This window comes from Onychomys torridus, chromosome 21 (assembly GCF_903995425.1).
Source record: "Onychomys torridus chromosome 21, mOncTor1.1, whole genome shotgun sequence".
Lineage (NCBI taxonomy): Eukaryota > Metazoa > Chordata > Mammalia > Rodentia > Cricetidae > Onychomys > Onychomys torridus.
Genome location: NC_050463.1, coordinates 3815201 through 3833763, shown reverse-complemented (window position 1 = coordinate 3833763; position 18563 = coordinate 3815201). Strand labels below are relative to the sequence as shown.

The 18563-nt window shown below is 38.6% G+C and overlaps 1 protein-coding gene across 12 annotated transcripts in view; it reads left to right on the top strand.

Annotated features, from left to right (window-relative positions):
• The window catches only part of LOC118571397 (zinc finger protein 431-like), a 152678-nt gene that overhangs the window by 127664 nt on the left and 6451 nt on the right, over positions 1-18563 (top strand). The window contains exon 1 of one of the 12 annotated variants that reach the window (XM_036170370.1): positions 5341-5427. The exons of the other annotated variants lie outside the window; for them this stretch is intronic. Coding sequence (XP_036026263.1) covers positions 5356-5427 — 72 coding nt within the window. The 5' untranslated portion in view covers positions 5341-5355. Of the gene's footprint in view, positions 1-5340; positions 5428-18563 lie in introns of those variants that run through there. 12 annotated transcript variants of the gene reach the window in all.

The following is an 18563-nucleotide window of genomic DNA, read 5'->3' as shown; positions in this document are numbered from 1 at the left end:
CTAGAAATTACCATACTGCAGATGAAATGTTTGGTCAGGAAATCAGTCCATTACACTTCCATTGAGCCTTTTTCAACTTCACAGGACATGGACAGGATACGAAGAGATAGTACACCAAAATATTACATGAATAACGTGTCTTACTGACTGTTCCATTGCTGTGAAGAAGCACTATGACCAAGGCAACTCTTATAATGAAAGGCTTTTATTTTAATTTTGGGATTGATTACAGTGACAGAGGGTTAGCCCATTATCACCTTGAAGGGAGCTTCAGAGGCATGCATGGGGCTGAGTGTTACATCCTGATACACAGGCAGGCAGGATGAAAGAAACACTTGCCTTGAACTGGTATTGTGAAATCTCAAAGCCCACCTATACTGACACACCTATACAAATAAGACATAAGTACTCCAAAAGGGCACACCTCCTAATTTTACACAATTAGTTCCACTCATTGGGGACCAAGAATTCAGAGATAGGAGCCTGAGGGTGTTGAGCAAATATGAAGCCTCTCAGGAACACAACCTAAGAATAAAGGCCTCTAAAGTAAAAGTGTGAAAGTAATTGAGAGAAACAGAGAGAGAAGGGGACAGAGAGAGGAAGAGAGGAAGGTACGGAGGGAGGGAGGGAGACAGGGAAGAAGGAGAAGGAGAAGGAGGAGAAGGAGGGAGGGAGGGAGGGAGGGAGGGAGGGAGGGGCAGAAAGAGAGAGAGAGAGAGAGAGAGAGAGAGAGAGAGAGAGAGAGAGAGAGAGAGAGAGAAGGAGAAGAAATACTTCTTCCAAATGGGGAGAGAGCCAACTCCTCTGGCTGGTTACAGGATTCCTTAATAAAATATTTCCCACCCCATCTAAGAAAAGATTGAAGAATTAGAGACCTCCAAACTCAAGTTTACATCTCTATCATTTCTCTTAGTGCATGGCATTATCCCTTGTTCCTCTCTCTACCCAGTTCTTTAATAGAACCTGGGAAACTTTAGATCAGGTCTGGTGGAAACAATAAAGGAACTCTCTTGGTGTGATTAAATGTGACTGTTGTAGATGATACCATCTGGAAGCTGCATTTCTAATTGAGTAGAAATGTCTCAGAAGGCTACTGTGCTCATACCAAATGGGAAAGCAAAGAATTAAGATGGGGTTCAGTAGTAATGCCATTACCACTCATAATAATGATTCTGTGGGGCTAGTTAGAGCTGGGAAGTCCCCTGTCTCTCCTCATATAGAGGGAAGATCTACTCAAGAACATCTATGGGATCTGATAAAAGCTTTGGATAACATTTAGTCTTGGAAGGGGAATATATGGAAAATACTTCTTTTTTTTTAAGGTTTATTTATTTATTATATATACAGAAGAGGGTGCCAGATCTCATTACAGATGTTTGTGAGCCACCATGTGGTTGCTGGGAATTGAACTCAGGACCTCCGGAAGAGCAGTCGGTGCTTTTAACCTCTGAGCCATCTCTCCAGCCCTGGAAAATACTTCTAACAATGAGACTATGTCCCCTTGTACAAAAAAATGGAGCTCATACTAATATGGCATGCGTTCATCTTCCTTATTTGTTGATGATTGGGAAAACTGCTTTGAGTCAATCTAAAGAATATATGCCTTGTTCCAATTTTTCTTTATATACATGTTTAAATGCTAGTACCCCTATTACTTTGAGCTGCCAGAGCATTTATGTACTTTGAGCCCAGATTGGTGTTTGTATGCCTGTGCAAATGGATCAAGTCTGAGAAGAATTTTTCTCAGTGTCTGTCCTTCATCATATATTGGATCAAATGAAGGAAAGGACTAAAAGAGTGGTTTGGATACTTATTGCCATTATGCTGGGAATTACTGCTGTTACTGCTATAGTTTCTACTGCTGATGTAGTCCTTTATCAAAGCATACAGGTGTCAGACAGGGAAGCAAACCACACGAAGAGTATAATATGTATTGCTAAATGGTCTTATTAATGAAAAACCAGAGCCAGGTATTGGGGTGAATGCAGAAAAGCAGAAAGAAGCCAGCCACACTCTTACCACTTGGAAACCCTCAGCCAAAGAGACCTACTTCCTGTATGCATTTCTGTCCCTGCCATATTACTTACTCTCTCTGTTGAGCTACATCATTTCCTCTTTCTGTCTAGCTGTCACGTCCTGTCTGTCTGTACAGACCTCTAGACCTTTATGGTTAACTAGTATTGGAATTCAAGGCGCGTGCCACTGTGTCGGGCTCTGTTCCCAGTGTTGTCTTGAACTCACAGAGATCCAAATAGATCTCTGCCCCCCAAATGCTAGGATTAAAGGCTTGTGCTACCATTGCCTGACTTACATGTTTAATAGAGCATCTGGCCTTTTCCTGTGAGCCTCAGATTAGCTTTATTAGGGTGCACAATATTTTGGGGGACACAATATATCACCACATTGCCCCTTTTTTTGTCTAAATAAGTTATAACTAATAGAAGAACATACAATAAGTACAATAACTATATACAATATATACAAGCAGTAAATATATCAATAATATCTAGTCCATTTGCATTTGACAAATTCAGAGAAGATAGTCCATTATCTATCCTATCTTGTGAATCCAAAGAATTGTATCTAATTCACCTTCTATCCTAATTTGCATTACCAAAACTATCTTTTGATGTCTTCCAAACTTACATACTTTATACCGATTAGTGAGTTTCTCTTCTGAATTTCTTTCTTTTCTTTTCTTTCTTTTTTTTTTTTTGTTTTTTGTTTTTTTGAGACAGGGTTTCTCTGTAGCTTTGGAGCCTATCCTGGACTAGCTTTGTAAACCAGGCTGGCTTCGAACTCACAGAGATCCACCTGCCTCTGCCTCCCGTGAATTTCTTAATAAGAAAACTATAACTATCTAATCTTCAACTCTGTCAGAGACCCAAGAAGGAAATAATATTACCTAGTAAAACAGGAAGTGCAAACAAGCAACTTCCAAAAAAATGTGAGTTATGACATAAACAGCTAGCTGCTTGGACAATCACCCATGGTTTCTCTGCAACATTGGGGCTTCATCCTCTGCCTATAGAAGAGATGAGAATTAAACTCAGTGTAGATTGATTTTCTCAGTCAATCTGGATCAGACTCTATTGAGTCTCATATCAGGCAGTTTATTGTAGGCATACATATACAGAATAGAATTTGGAAAAGGATCTCCAGGCAACAATAATTCCCATAATCATTTTAGTTTCAGTGAACAATAATGATTAAGATGGGACTATATAGAAACTCCTTTACAAAGTACATGTCACTGTGAGGTCGGGTTCTAGTGCAGAAAGGCCTAGAATCTAATATGGTGTCTTACCAATATAGCACAGATGTCAGCAAGCCATAGAGTGCATGTGATATCTCCCCTAAAATGAAAGGGTGTACGAAAGGGAGAGTCTGGAATAATCACTCTGGGGAATTAGGGTGAAGTGTGTCTCTACAGATAGCAAAACTGTCACTAGGTCATTAACAAAATCTACTCTTTGCTTTCTGCATGGAATGCAAGTATCTGATTTCCACTCTTCCATTGAGGAGATATCCCTTCATGATTAACATTCTTTTTTTTTTTTTTTTTTTGAGCTGAGGATCAAACCCAGGGCCTTGCGCTTGCTAGGCAAGCGCTCTACCACTGAGCTAAATCCCCAACCCCTATAAGATTTATTTATTTATTATGTACACAGAAGAGGGTGCCAGATCTCATTACAAATGGTTGTGAGCCACCATGTGGTTGCTGGGAATTGAACTCAGGACCTCTGGAAGAGAAGTTGGTGCTCTTAACCTCTGAGCCATCTCTCCAGCCCCATGATTAACATTCTTGATTTTCTTAGTGCTTCTCTGTGAGTACAAGGCCCTAGTGACCTGTAGCAGAATAGATTGCCTTCATGTATAGTAAAATTAATATAGGCAAGCATAGGAGAATTATAAGACTAGCTAACAGAGGACCAGTGATTGGGGAAGGTCATCTTAACTAGAAAGGCCACTCAAAGGTACTTGAGAGGTTCAATCTATTTCTTTGTGTTGGTCATTAGTTTCACCATTAATAGTATTTGCGAAACTGTGACTTTAAAGCAATATAAGCCAGGTAATTGTTGGCAATTAAGATTATGTTTGAGTAACAAATAATCTATAGGAGCTCTATTTTGTAAAACTGTGGTCTCCAATTCACCCATCTCTAATTTAATTTCTGCAATTATGTTTGCTTTAATGTTTGTAGTTACACTAATTATACAGGCCATTTTTGAGGCTTCAATTTGTATTCCAGTAATTAATCATGGACTATGCAATAAAAGACTCCATGTGGCTGCAATGGTTGCAGGATACAGTAAATGCCAAGAATCATCACAATTCTCGAGAAGACCTTGTAATTCTATTGACCAATTGCAGAGATGTGCTGAGCAAAGTAATTGTAATACAGACTCTTCCACTTCAATGTGTATAACCCACAGGAAGGGCAGTATAAGTAGCCCCCCCCCCCCCCAAATCATCCATTCCAGAGGCAGTTTGTTTACCAAAGGGAAGGGTGTAAACAGAAGTGGAATTGCAGTAAGAAGAGATATAAGTACATTCAAAGAATAAACAATGTGATAGAAAAATATCATTGATAGGGATATCAGGGGAAGCCATATATATAGGAAGATTCTATATTGTCCCCTGTTATTTGTGCACAGTGCTTATGTGTGACTCCTATGCCAAATAAGTTTCTGTTTAAGAGCCCAGGAATAGATGTGTCTCCTCTGATACTAAAAGATTGTTTTTGTTTATAGCCAAGTACAAAATGAAGCCAGAAGTTATTTCCTAAATCATTGACAACAGATAGCTCTGTTCTAGGTACAGTAATAACAATTTTAGTAAGCAGTACATCAGATATTACATTTTCATCTTCATCCAATTATAATTTCTACTATCAGCTTTCTGGCATACTTAATTGTGCTGAAGTCTGTATTGTAGTGTTTGTACTGATCAGTTAGATTAGTCCAACCAAAATCTTCTCCATTCATGTGACTAAATATTTGTACACCATCTTTTATCCATATAACTGGACCTAAAGGATAAAAGCAATCTTTAGCATGACAAAACATCAAGCTGTTTCCTATTACGTGTATTCTTTTTATCCTCCCCACAAACAGCATTTGGATTCTACATTGACTATCTGAGAATTTTACATGTAACAATGTCAATAGATATAAAACCATCATTTTTGGATCAGTCATGTTATAATCTTGCTGTTTCACCAAAGTCTCAGCTTGATGAGTTAAGGTTTTGATGTTTCTCCAAGTCAATGGCTTATTCTTCCTCTTGGAGTGTCTCCTCTTGATTAGTTTATTGCCTGTCTTTAGATTTTTCATTTGTCTGGTGGTCTCTAGGATGTTGTCCTGGTTGGATGTATCACAGCGGGAGCCATTTGGGACTTTGTTCATTTTCTGGAAAGACGCAAACGTAAGCTTTCCCCTATATTAACAGGGCATCAGGCCCTTTCTATTGTTTAGTTGTAGATCTTTGCATTTAACATATTCCTTAGACTTTGTCTTCTTGAGAGCCAAATGCTTTTGGGTAGCAGAAGCATTATCCTTTATAGTGAAAAAAGTAAAGTTAACATTGCTCGATGCAGCATAGTTGTAGGGATTTTGGTGGGTGTATAACCAACTTTTTATGTTATATATTTGTTGTTTCAGTAGTTGATGGATTGTTCCTTGTGGATTGTAAGGGATTCCAGTGCCATGATTAATATTCCATACACTGAAAATTTCTCTAAAGCATTTGGTGGTATAAGAAGGGGTATTATCAGTTTTTATTTGTTGTGGTAATCCTAAAAAAGGAAAGGTGTATAAAAAAAGGACTAATGGTATTTGAGGTCAATTTGCCTCTGTGAGCAGAAGCAAAGATCCTATTTATATAAGTATCAACTATTAGGTGAACATGTTTTATTTTTTTTCCAGCTACAAGCATATTTATTTAATGGAAAATTTCTCTTTTTCATGTTTTTATTTAAGAAATATTTTAGTTCATTTTACATACCAATCACAGATCCCTCTCCCATTCCTCTTCCGGCTCCCTCCCCAGCTTCCCCTCCACCATCCATCTAGTTCTCCAGAAGGGTAAGGCCTCCCATAGGGAGTCAGCAAAGCCTGGTACATTCAGTTGAGGCACGACTAAGTTCCTCCTCCTTGCATTAAGGCTGAGCATGGCATCATAGGTAATGCAGTCCAAAAAGCCAGCTCATGCACCAGGGATAGATTCTGATCCCACTGCCTGGGGCCCTTCAGACAGACCCAGCTACACAACTGTATTTTATATGCAGATAGCCTAGTCCATTCTGATGCAGGCTCCACAGCTGTACGTCTAAAGTTCATGAGTTCCCATGAGCTTGGTTCAGTTGTCTCTGTAGAAAACCCCTTCATGATCTTGACCCCCTTTTCTCATAGAAACCCTCTTCCCTTTCTTCAGCTGGACTCCTAGACCTTGGCCTGGTCCTTGGCTGTGGATCTGTGCATCTGCTTCTGTCAGTTAGTGGATGATAGGTCATTAGTGACAGGGTATTCACCACTCTGATTACCAGGGTAGGCCAGAGGTGAACGTATTTTAAATGGTCAAATTCTGAGATAGTATTATCTGTTTGCCAAACAGTGTTGGATTTTAACTCCTGAGGGTTAATTCTGCCAGCAGATGACAACAGTAAAGGAAGAACAAGGACAAGTCCCGTTAATTTGCTGAGCTTGCTCATGAGACAAAGAGAATTGTTCTTGTAATGATTTCGCATTTTGCTTAAAAAAAAAAAGTGAGATTTTTGAGTGGCCTGAAAAGAAAGAATTAGGGTTGAGGAGGAGGCCAGTCCCTTGGCTTGGGCATTGGCAAATGTTAATAGACCTTGCAAATAAGAATGAGCTATGAAAAAAATGCTGAATTTGTTGTTGTATAGCTGTCTGAAGAGAGACAAATGGTTGTAAAATAACACTAGTATTGTAGTTGGTTTCAAGTCTTGCATTTTCTAATAGAGGAATTGTTTGAGCTCAATATGCAGAATCCATTAAAATATTCAATGGTTGGGAGATGTCTACTATCAAATCTGTATTAATAGCAATTCTTTTTTTCCAAGAGTTTGTTTGTTTGTTTATTTGTTTGTTTCTTTATTTATTTATTTAGTTAGTTATTTATTTAGTATACAGTATTCTATTTGCATGTGTCCTTGCAGGCCAGAAGAGGGCACCAGATCTCATTACAGGTGGTTGTGAGCCACCATGTGGTTGCTGGGAATTGAACTCAGGACCTCTAGTGCTCTTAACCTCTGAGCCATCTCTCCAGCCCTAGTCTCAATTCTTTAGAGTAACAAAATTTAAAGAATGATTATACATACATATATGTACACACACACACACACACACACACACACACACACAGAAAGGAGATTTATTGGAATGACTTTTAGGCAGCAGCACAATGAATCCAACAATGGCTGGCTGTGATTGGAAATTCTAAGAATGCAGACGTTGCTCAGTCCATCAGTGTCTGTGAATCTGCTGGTCTTTAGTAAACCCTTCAATCTGAAGAAGTGTGCTGCAATGCCAGTGAAGGAACAGACTTAATACAAAGTTGAGGGAAAGAGGGCAAAGAGCAAAAGCTTCTGAAGGTGTGACCTAGAATAATGATGTGTCTTCTGGCTTCAGGATGCAGGTTAAAGGCCTATGTGTTTCTCCCTTACAGATTCATATTATGAGTATACCTACCTACTTCAAATCAAGAAAAAAACCCTCACAGATGTGCCCTCCATTTCTGTGTTTTAGTTCATTCCAAATGTGATCAAGTGGACAACCAAGAATAGTCATCATGGGGAAGATAGGACACAGGGACTGACTGGGCCAGGATCCACTCAGTGGATACAGTGCTGAACTCAGTCAGAGTCATGCTTTGCACAATAAGTGTGCTTTTCCCTGTGAGCCATTTTCCCAGCTCCTTATCTTTTTAGGTTATTTACACAATACCCAGCATTTCCACTCTATCTTAGGTTTTTCTTATGCATATCATTTGTTACATGGAATGCAGGTAGGAAAGGGTACCCAGTCTTTCTCTGACACCTGGCTTTCCTTTTTTCCCTCCCCTCCCCTCCCCTCCCCTCTTCCCTTCTTTCTCCTCCCTTCCCCCTTCCCCTTTCCTCTCCTTCTATCTGCAAACAGCCTGACTGCTAGGAAATAACCCAGCTAGAGAGAAATGTTCAGCTGTTACCAAAGTTTTCCAAAGAAAAGTCTGACCTAGGTAGGCCCAGCAGGCTAGGCTCTACTAAGGGTCCACCATATACAAATCAAAGAGACCATAAAAGTGATGGGGAATACTGATGGAGATTGAACCCAGGTTTGGTTCTCAAGGCTTTAGTTCCAATCCCTAGAAAGGAAGGAGAAGCCAGATCTCAAGGTCATCCCTCTGCTACTATTGTGTGAAAATTAAGTTTTTTGTAGTAGAGGATGACTCCAAATTCAAGTCTCCCACTCTTGCCTTTGAGTGCTGGGATGACAGTCATGAGTTGCCTGTTTTATGCCATACTGAGGATGGAACCCAGGACTCTGTGAAGGGTCCTACATAGTGCAGGGTACTCACCTCTGGATCCTGGACTAGACACAGACAACACTCAAGCACCAATTTCCAAGCACAGAACAAATGCAAAGAGATTCATTATTTAGCAAGGTAAAGTGACAGGTGACTGAATCTGAATTGGGCAGAAACAGCAGCAGGTAGTTTTGCAAGTGTTTTTTTAAAGAGAGAAAAGAGGTATGTGTTAGGATGAACTAGGATATGTTGTAAGTTCTATTTGGGTATTTTAATTAGGTTAGTCAAAATAATGAATTTTGATCACTAGGTGTTGATGTTTTAGTAGTTGGATCTTGGTGATCAGTCTCAGGAATGAATCATTGGCCAAAGAAAGGAATGGACCTTGGTGGCTAGCTTTAGGAATATATGATAACAATTTTGCAGGGGAGGGGAGGAGGTAAATCCTGTTGGCACCACGTTTGCCATGATCTGACCTGTGTTTGGTGTGGTTGGATCTGTTAGAGTCCTTCACTGGGAACATCCTAGACTAACAGTCTACCAACAGTCTCAGCCCCAGCCCTGGGCTTCTTTCATATGCTAATCCTAATGCCTTTTCTTTGCATACACCCATGTTTCTCATACAGTGTTAATGTACCACACTTGGCCATTTGTCATGACAAATTTGTCATGGACATTTTGAGTTCTTTTCAGGAAATACATAATTGAAAATATGTGGAAGTAGTCCTACCTCACCTATTAGTTTGTTGTTTTTAAGATGTGGAAACTGGGCATCTTGGCTCATGCCTGTGATTTCTCTTAGAATGCTGAGGCAGACAGTTCCCTGATGTACAGTCCAGTCAGTAGTACATTGCACATCCAGGCCAGTTTAGACTATGGTGTAATATACTGTGTATTAATAAGTGAACAAGTGGATAAAATGGAAAGAGTCTAGCCTTTCTGAACAGTGAGCTCAGATTTTGTTTTCTCTTGGTGAATTGGGGTTGTTGTCAAGACGATTGGTACTGCCTGGAGTACGAACATTGTCGTAAGTGAATGCACGGCTAAGAACTTGATATTTTTACATTCATGTATGAATGTATGCATATATGTATGAATTTTTCTTTTTCTAGGTGAGCACATGTGTGCACATAAACATCAGGTTGGGGAGTGGCTCTGTATGTAACAGTGCACATGTGGAGTTCAGAGGAGAGTATCCATGAGTTGGTACTATGTAGATTCCAAGAGATGAACCCAGGTCATTAGACCTTTAAGCAATTGATACACAGTGTGTTTCAGTGAAAAAATAGTAAAGTCAGACACACATTATATTGTTTCTACCTTGAAATATAATTCACACAAGTGAAATTTTGAATTTTAGCTGTTTGGTTCAATGTTGACACTACGTTACATAGTGATGACTGCTCTAATTCCAAAAGCATTGGATCATATGAGACCCTATCTTTAAAAACATGTTTGGAGGCTGTGTTGGCAAACCCCTGTGACCCCACTGGAGGCAATGGAGTCTGGGAGAAAGGAGTGGACGGATGATGTGGACTAAAATCTCATTTAATAGCCAACTTTAATCATAGCCCCAGACAATTTAAACTGAGGGATAAGAATGGCCACATAAGTAATGTAAAGCTGTATACAATCACCAGGACAATCCAGATATGGAAAATGTTTTTCCATATATATATATGTGTATAAAACACACACACACACACACACACACACACACACACACACACATATATATAATTAAATAACAGTAGCAAGCAGTAATGAGTAATCTAAAGTAAAAGCACTTGAATCCTAACTCAGAAGGCTGGGAAAATATTAATGAATGGGGTACCAATGTGCAGCTGAGAAAGGATTGAGCAGTCTTAGGCATGCCTTATTGAAATTGCTTCTGTCTGGTGAATATCCATTAGGTGGTTCAAACTTGACCTAAGTGGGTTGGGGGCCTTTTCATCTGGGAGGCAGGGGAATACACAACTGCACACTGAGTAATGACTGTGTATGCTAAAGTCCCTGGTTTTTGTTTCCAAGAGGAAAAACGGGGAAGTGCCTACAGAGTGCAGGGATAGTGCATGGAAGACTTTGTAGTCCAGGTTCTGCTGCAATGCCAATCTCTGCAGGCCTGGGACAGTTCTGTTTCTTGGGTGGAAGCCAGTGCTTGAAACCACTGTGCTATGTCCCTTTATGGCACTCTGTTTGTAAGGGAGCTGCTCCTGTCCCTCAGACCACACTAGCCAATGAGGGCCTCCAGGCAGACTGATACTCAGAATGTGGAGGGCACTTTTGGTCTGCCATGCTGCAGGCCTGGTTCTGGACTGTGTGAGGCACTCTTGGTTTCCTGTGCTGTCTTATGACTCCCTGCCAGGAGCTTTCAGGAGAGAAGGTCGAGCTCAGAGTCCAGTCCCCACATGGGGGGGAGCCATGGGAGTCAGTGTGTGATCCTTCTAGGGCTGTGAGAGTTGGCAGTGGAATTTTGCACCCCTTAAAGTTCCTTGAGGTGCCCTGTGGTCCTTTGAGATCACATGGTGTCCAGTGGTCCCCTCTTGTCTCTTGAGGTCCCTGTGAGGTCTCTTGAAGTCCAATGTTGTTCTTTCCACTCCTGTATCCATGCTGGAACCAGCAGTCTCTGAATTTTGTCACTCCATGGGCTGCTCCAGGATAAGAAACTTGATATATTTACACTTGTGTATGTATGTATGTATTTGTATGTATATATATATGTATGTATGTATGTATGTATGTATTTTTGTATGGATTTTTCTTCATTTATTCTGGGTAGGCACATATGTGTTTAATTTAATTTAATTTTTAAATTAATTAAAATAATGTTTTTATGCACATGTGTATTTAATTTTATTTTATTTTAAAATTAATTAAAAAATAATGTTTTTATTCCAATACCATGTGATTTTTATTTCTATTTCTCTATAGTACAACGTGCAATCTGGAATGATGAGACTTTCAGCAGTTCTTTTATTGTTCAGGATTGCATTGCTGTCCTGGAATTTTTTGTTTTTCTATTTGAAGCTGAGAATTGTCCTTTCAAGGTCTATAAAGAACTGTATTAGGATTTTGATGGGGGTTGCATTGAATATGTAGTTGGCTTTTGGTAGCATGGCCATTTTTATTATGTTAATCGTACTAATCAATGAGCATGGAGATCTTTCTATCTTCTCTCTTTTTCAATTTCTGTCTTCAAGGACTTGACATTTTTATCTTTCAAGTCTTTTGCTTCCTTGGATAGAGTTACCCCAAGATATTTTATATAATTTGTGGCTATTTTGAAAAGTGTCATTTTCTTGCTTTTTCCCAGTCCTTTTGTCATTTGTACATAGGAGAGCTACTGATTTTTGAGAGTTAATTGTGTCTCCAGCTACTTTGTTGAAAGTGATTTTTCAGCCAATGGAGCTTCTCTGTGTAATTGGGTAGGGTCACTTACATATAGTTTTGTGTCACTTTGATACAAGTTAAAGACATTTGAGAGGATGACTCAATTGAGAAAATGCCTCCATAAGATCATGGTGTAGGCAAGCATTTAGGGTAGTTTCTTGGTTTTTCTTTTCTTTTTTTTATTGGTTTTTTTAAGACAGGGTTTCTCTGTGTAGCTTTGCGCCTTTCCTGGAACTCGCTTTGGAGACCAGGCTGGCCTCAAACTTACAAAGATCCGCCTGGCTCTGCCTCCTGAGTGCTGGGATTAAAGGCGTGTGCCACCACCACCGGGTTTAGAGTAGTTTCTTAATTAATGATGGATAGAGCCCAACTTTTTATGATTGCGCTTGTGGTTCTATAAAAAAAAGTTGGCTGAGCAATCCTTGGGGTTCAAGCCCCAAAGCAGCACCTCTCCCTAAATCAGCTTTTGCCTCCAGGTTCCTGAGTTCCTTGAGTTCCTCTTTGTTCTTCCTTTAATAGTGGACTATGAAATTGAAGGGTAAGTCAAATAAACCCTTTCTTACTCAAGTTGCTCTTTGTCATGGTGTTTATCACAGCCATAGAAATCCTAAGATAATCTGAAAGCTCCCTTTTGAAAAAAAAATAATAACCCTCTTTGCTGTTCAGATCTTTTTGTTCACTAACTATCCAGACAGTAGCATCATATCCCATCTTACAATCAGATTCGTGAACAATCAGTTTAAGGTCTGACTTCTGGTGGGGACTACTACATTTTGACCTGGAATGTTCACACAGGCCTGAAATATCAATACGTGGCAGGTTGAAGCAGGAGGATCATGAGCTTGAACACACCTTGGCTATATGACAGGTGATATTCTAAAGAATAAATAGATGAATACCTATTTGTTGAATTTGACTTTTTGAATTAGACTTTTGGCATTCTATGGGTTGTATGGCCTTGGACAAGCTATTAGCCTCTGTCAGGGTGTTCTGTGTTGCCTGGCTCAGATGAAGAATGAGGTCACTCCAAGATGAAATTTTAAGGCCTGTGTAAGAGCTGGAAATTCCAGCCTCTCTGATGGACTAAGCCCAGAACAGCTCTAGAGGCATATTTATTGTTACACGAAGTTGTTTTTTGGGTAAAGCATTTCCTCCTCCCAAGGTCCTGCAGACCCTCATGACTTTAGTCCTTTATTGTATATTGTTTGCAATAGACAATAATGCAAGAGCCTCAGGTGTGCCAGAGGCATCTGGTGACCAAAGTCATGGAAAGGCTGCAATGCCCCTTCAGAAAAACAATTTTACAAATGAAGGAAAGCAACCACTGTTTTCCACAAAGATTCTTAACCGTTTTTCCAATGATTCTTCAAGGTCAAAGTACTTCTAGAAAACAACCATTCACTCTAAAGATTATCCTAGATACAGTGAAAACTATTCATTCTGATGTCTACCCCAGATACAGTGATTGCTAAATTCCTACAATTAATTTCCCCCTTTTTAAGCTATATTAATTGCATTGAAGATTATGCAGCCACATATGTAGTTCAGACAGAGTACATTTGAAAGCCAGTAAAGTTATTACAGTGAAAGCAAGTCTAACATTTCCTGTGGTCCAATGCCTTCCTGTGGTCAGCAGCCCTTGTCCTGTTTCATTAGCATTTAAAAAATTTGAAGTAGCAAAGCATTATGTAATCTACCTCTCGGAGTCCTCATGTCCCCCTTTTGTTGTATAAGCATCTCTTTTAGAGTTCAGTTAGATATCTCAACAATTGCTTATCCTCTGGGATTATATGGTCTTCCTCTAATGTGTTTTATGTTATAACATGAAAAAAAATTGTTTCATTTTACTGGAAACATAAAAGCATTATCAGTTTTAATTTGTATTAGTATACCCCATAGAGTCATTGTCTCTAATAATGTGTAATTACAAAATCAGTTTTTTCAGATGCCAACTGAAATACAGTGTATCAATGATATAATGAATATATTTTAATTTTTCAAATTCTGCTGAACGAAATACCTCTATTTGTCAAATTTTCTTTCTTTGAATGCCGTTAGAATTGTTTCCTGCAGGTAAAGGAATGTGATTATACAAAGAACAATTAGGACAGTTTTTAAAATTTTTTTTAAGCCTTTACAATGAACATGATTTTTTTTTTAATGAAATTCTGAAACTTCCAATTCGTTTGCTACTAATAGTTGATCAATTTTTTTTTCATTTCTTTTTGCTAATAGCCTGGACAGTCCAGTATGAGACCAAATATGGGTAATAGAAAGTGGGCAATTTCTTTCTTGGATTCCCTGTTGTGGTAGTATAAACAATAACGTTAGTTCTGAATTATCAGGAGTAATTTCAGCAGTTTTGATACTCAATACAACTCCTTCTGCATATTGAGAATCAGAATATGAAGAGATTCATTAAAATCTAATAAACCCTTAGAATGACATATAACTCTGACTTTTAGCATATTGACTTTGAATTACTTTACCTATGTTTCCTTCATTACAATCAGCTATTCCTAATTTATTTGCTTCAGTATAGAATTTAAGAGCCCCAGAAATAGTGCTCTTTTCACTATGCTTGAAAGTATCTATTCTGTTTTATTTTATAAACTGAAGTCTTTTGGGGGGGTATTTATTGTTTATTTCTCCTAAATAATTGCTACATGCTCTTTGCCAGTCATCACTAATTATGCACAGTTGCATAATTTCAACATTAGTCTAAGGTACCACAATCTCAGCTAGAGCTATTTCTGACAGTTGATAAAGTCTTATTTTTTCTTTTATAATTAACTCAGAAACTTTTTCTATACAGGTTTTTAACTTTTTACTCTGTTTATGGGCTAAAAATATTCATTCTAAAATATTCTCTTCCCTTTGCATAATAAGTCCAGTAGGGGAGTGGGTAGATGGCAAAATTACCAAAATACATTCAGTTGTGAGATCTAATCAATCCACATAGGCATTTTGCATTTTTGTTCTACTTGGGCCAGCTCCTTTTCTGTTTCAGCAGTTAAATGCCTTGGATTGTCTAAATCTGAATCACCTTGCCAAATTTGATACAAATTACCTAATTCTTGAGTAGACAATTCAATGATAGGCTGCAACCATTTAATATCTCCCAATAATTTTGAACATCATTAAGTGTATCCAATTGATCTCTTTTAATCTGTACCTTTTGTGGGTGAATTCTCTTTTTACTCAATTTAAATCCTAAACAATTTTGAATTTTTCAGGAGAAATTTGCAATCCCCATTGAGATAAGATCTGTTGTACCTCAGCAAATACCTTTCAATGATATTACTATCAGAGGCAGCTATAAAGATATCATCCATATAATGATAAATAACAAACTGAGGAACTTGTTTATGAACATTTCTAGTGGTTGATTTACAAAATATTGACATAAAGTTGTACTATTTAACATCCCTTGGGAAGAATCTTCCAATGATATTGTTTTATAGTTGAGCATTATTATAAGTAGGAACGGTAGAAGCCAATTTTTCTCTATCCTGTTCTTGCATTGCATTCCATTGAATAGTAAAGAAGCAGTGTTTTAAATCAATAACTATTATAGGTCAAGCTTTAGACAATAAAGAATATAAAGGAATCCCAGGCTGTAAAGGACTCATGGGTTGAATTAATTTGTTTACAGTTCTTAAATCAGTTAACATTTGCATTTTGTAGATTTCTTTCTTATTACAAATGTAGGAGAATTCCAGGGACTTGTAGTTTCCTCAGTGTGTTTGTCATCCAGTTCTTCTTGTCCTAGTTACTCAAGCACCTACAATTTTTCTTTAGTCAAGGGCCACTGCTCCACCCATACAGTCTTATTAGTTAACCACTTTAAAGGCAGAGCATTCTGGTTTCTGGCAGTGGCCCTTACTCCAAATCTGGATACCCAATTCCTGTCCTTGTTGCTTTTGGACAACTTGCATGGCCTGTGACTTTTCCTTATAATTCTTCCCAATACCTTTTCCAGTAATATATGACATTTTAAATATCATTTTCCAAGCTATTTCTGAAATCGTAGGAATATCAGTTTGAGCTCCTCATTGTTGAAGCAAATCTTTCCCCCATGAATTCATGGCTGTATCAGACACATAAGGCTTTAATAGCCCTTCCTGTCCTTCAGGCCCTATACATTTAATCCATTCCATACTTTGTTTTATGTAAGTTAATGTTCCAGTTCTTAAAACTTGAATAGAAATTTCTTGTAAAGGCCAGCTGGGATTCCATGATTCTTGAGAAATTATAGATACATCAGCTCCAGAATCTAATATTCCTTCAATCTGAGTCTCACCTAGTTTTCTTTTTAATTTTGGCCATTCATATTAATGAGTGTTTAACAGTGTTTAATCTTCATCTATAATTCCTAGGTGTACAATAAGTCCTTGAGATGTTAAAGTACTTCTTCCCATAATTATTACCATTTTCTCTGTGATAAGAGGACTATATACTCCAGTGGCTTCCTCTTACAAACCCCCAGACATTGAGACACTTTTCCTTGATTACTTTCAAGAGAAACATTTCTTTTGAAATTATTCACGTACAGTTCTTTTTTTAAATGCCCCAGTTTCCCATAGTTAAAACATCCAGTATTGTGAGATTGAAGACCTTTAGCCAAGACCTGCCCAATAATATTGGCATTGTAAGCAGCAGATCTGATGTCAGCAATGGCTCTAATACACTCCTAGAGAAGCTCCCAGACCTTTCAAAGGCCTTATGGGTTTCTGACATTCTGTATTTGCGTTCTCAAAAGCAAAACCTTTCTAACATCAAAGCGGTGTCTACCGCTTGTCCACTGCTGGAGTTAATCTTGGTAAAACATTAATGTAAGCTTCTCCTGAATTTTGTATAAATTTTGTAAATGAGGTAGTTCTTCTTCCTGGCCCAAGCCCTTAAAGCTGCTAGATGACATTGCACAATAGTTGCACCGTCAGATGGTATTTGTCTTTGTAAGTCAGCGTTCTGACTCTCACCCAGCAATTGTTCCTTCAGTTTATTTCTTCCTTTAGTCTGATTATGCTGTTCGATGGCAGCAGCAGCTGCTGCTTTCCATCAGGTGAGTCATTGTAATTAAGGACCAGCTTCTAGTATAGCATTCATGTGCTCCTTCCAATCTTGTGGAATAATTTTATTCTGTGTGGCCCAGTTACTTAAACATGAGGTAAATGCATTTCATATGCCACCACTGCTTCTTTAAATCATGTCCGTAGGTTTCCAATCAGTCTGAACAAAGCCCTGTGGAAATTGATCATTTGCAGGCTTTTGCTGCAAAGTAACTGGAAACAGCTGTGGAGGTGGCCCTATGACCTTTTGCAACCGTTCGTCTAATCCCTTGCAAGGTGGTGCTGTAGGGCCATGATTAAACATTTTCTTTCTATTGGGAAAAGTCCTTTTCTTTCTCTTTTTTTTTACTGGGAAAATTCATTTTGTTATTTCTTTTCCTTTACCTTTCTCTATTGTGAAGATGCCTTTTTAAACTTGCTTTCTTTGCCCTTCCTCAGTTGGGAAGGTTCCTTTTTTACTATTTTGTCTCAGGTGTTCATGTGTTTGCAAACGTGCAGCTAGCTTTTCAGCTTTTCTCATTTCTAAGTCTGTTTCACTCTTAAAAGTGATACAGATGATACCTTACTATGCCACGCAGAGTCATCTCCATTGTCTTTGCCTCCTCACTTTCATTTGCCCCCCTTTTAAAACAGCACTCTTACCTTTCTGTGAAGGGACATTCTCTTCTGCTGACGGACAGTTTCTAGCCAGAATGTCCTCCTTTTCACATCCCTGTTCTACATCTGATCCAGCTTTCAGTAACTTCTCACTCAGCAGTGGCAAAGGGCATTAGCAATTAAATTACACACAGACCAAGTTTTTAACAGTGTAGGCTCCTCTGTCTGTGAGCTCTTCTCCAGGCTCTCAACACCTGCTTCCATACCATCAGTTTTAATTGAACATGAAGAGTTGCCTGAAACCAATAACAATGCCCTTTGCTACCAAAAGCTCGGTAAGTTGTTTCTTTTTCCACTTTCACTCCATTTCCTCTTAATAAACACTTCAAAAACTATAGGTATTGCTGCTTCAGAGTTGAGAAATTTCTCATGGTCCTACCCTATCCTGGGGTCTGTGTTGTGTTGTGCAGGTTGGTGTAAAGAGGTCACTTCAAGATGGAATTTTAAGGCCTATGTGGTAGCAGGCAGGTCTAGCTTCTCTTTTGGACTGAACTCCAAACAGCTGTAGAGGCATATTTATTTCCTTTTCCCAAACTGATCTGTACATCCCTCTTTGGGTCCTCCTTGTTTCCTAGCTTCTCTGGAGCTGTGGGTTGTAGTCTGATTATCCTTTGCTTTACATCTAGTATCCACTTATGAGTGAGTATATATCATGTTTGTCTTTCTGCATCTAGGTTACCTTACTCAGGATGATATTTTCTAGTTCCACCCATTTCCCTGCAAATTTCATGATGTCATTGTTTTTTACTGCTGAGTAATAATCCATTATGTAAATCTATCACATTTTCTTTATCCATTCTTTGATTGAAGGGCATTTAAGGTTGTTTCCTGATTCTGGCTATTATGAATAATGATGCTCTGAACATAGTTGAGCAAGTGTCCTTGTGGTATGCTTGAGCATCCTTTGGGTTTATGCCA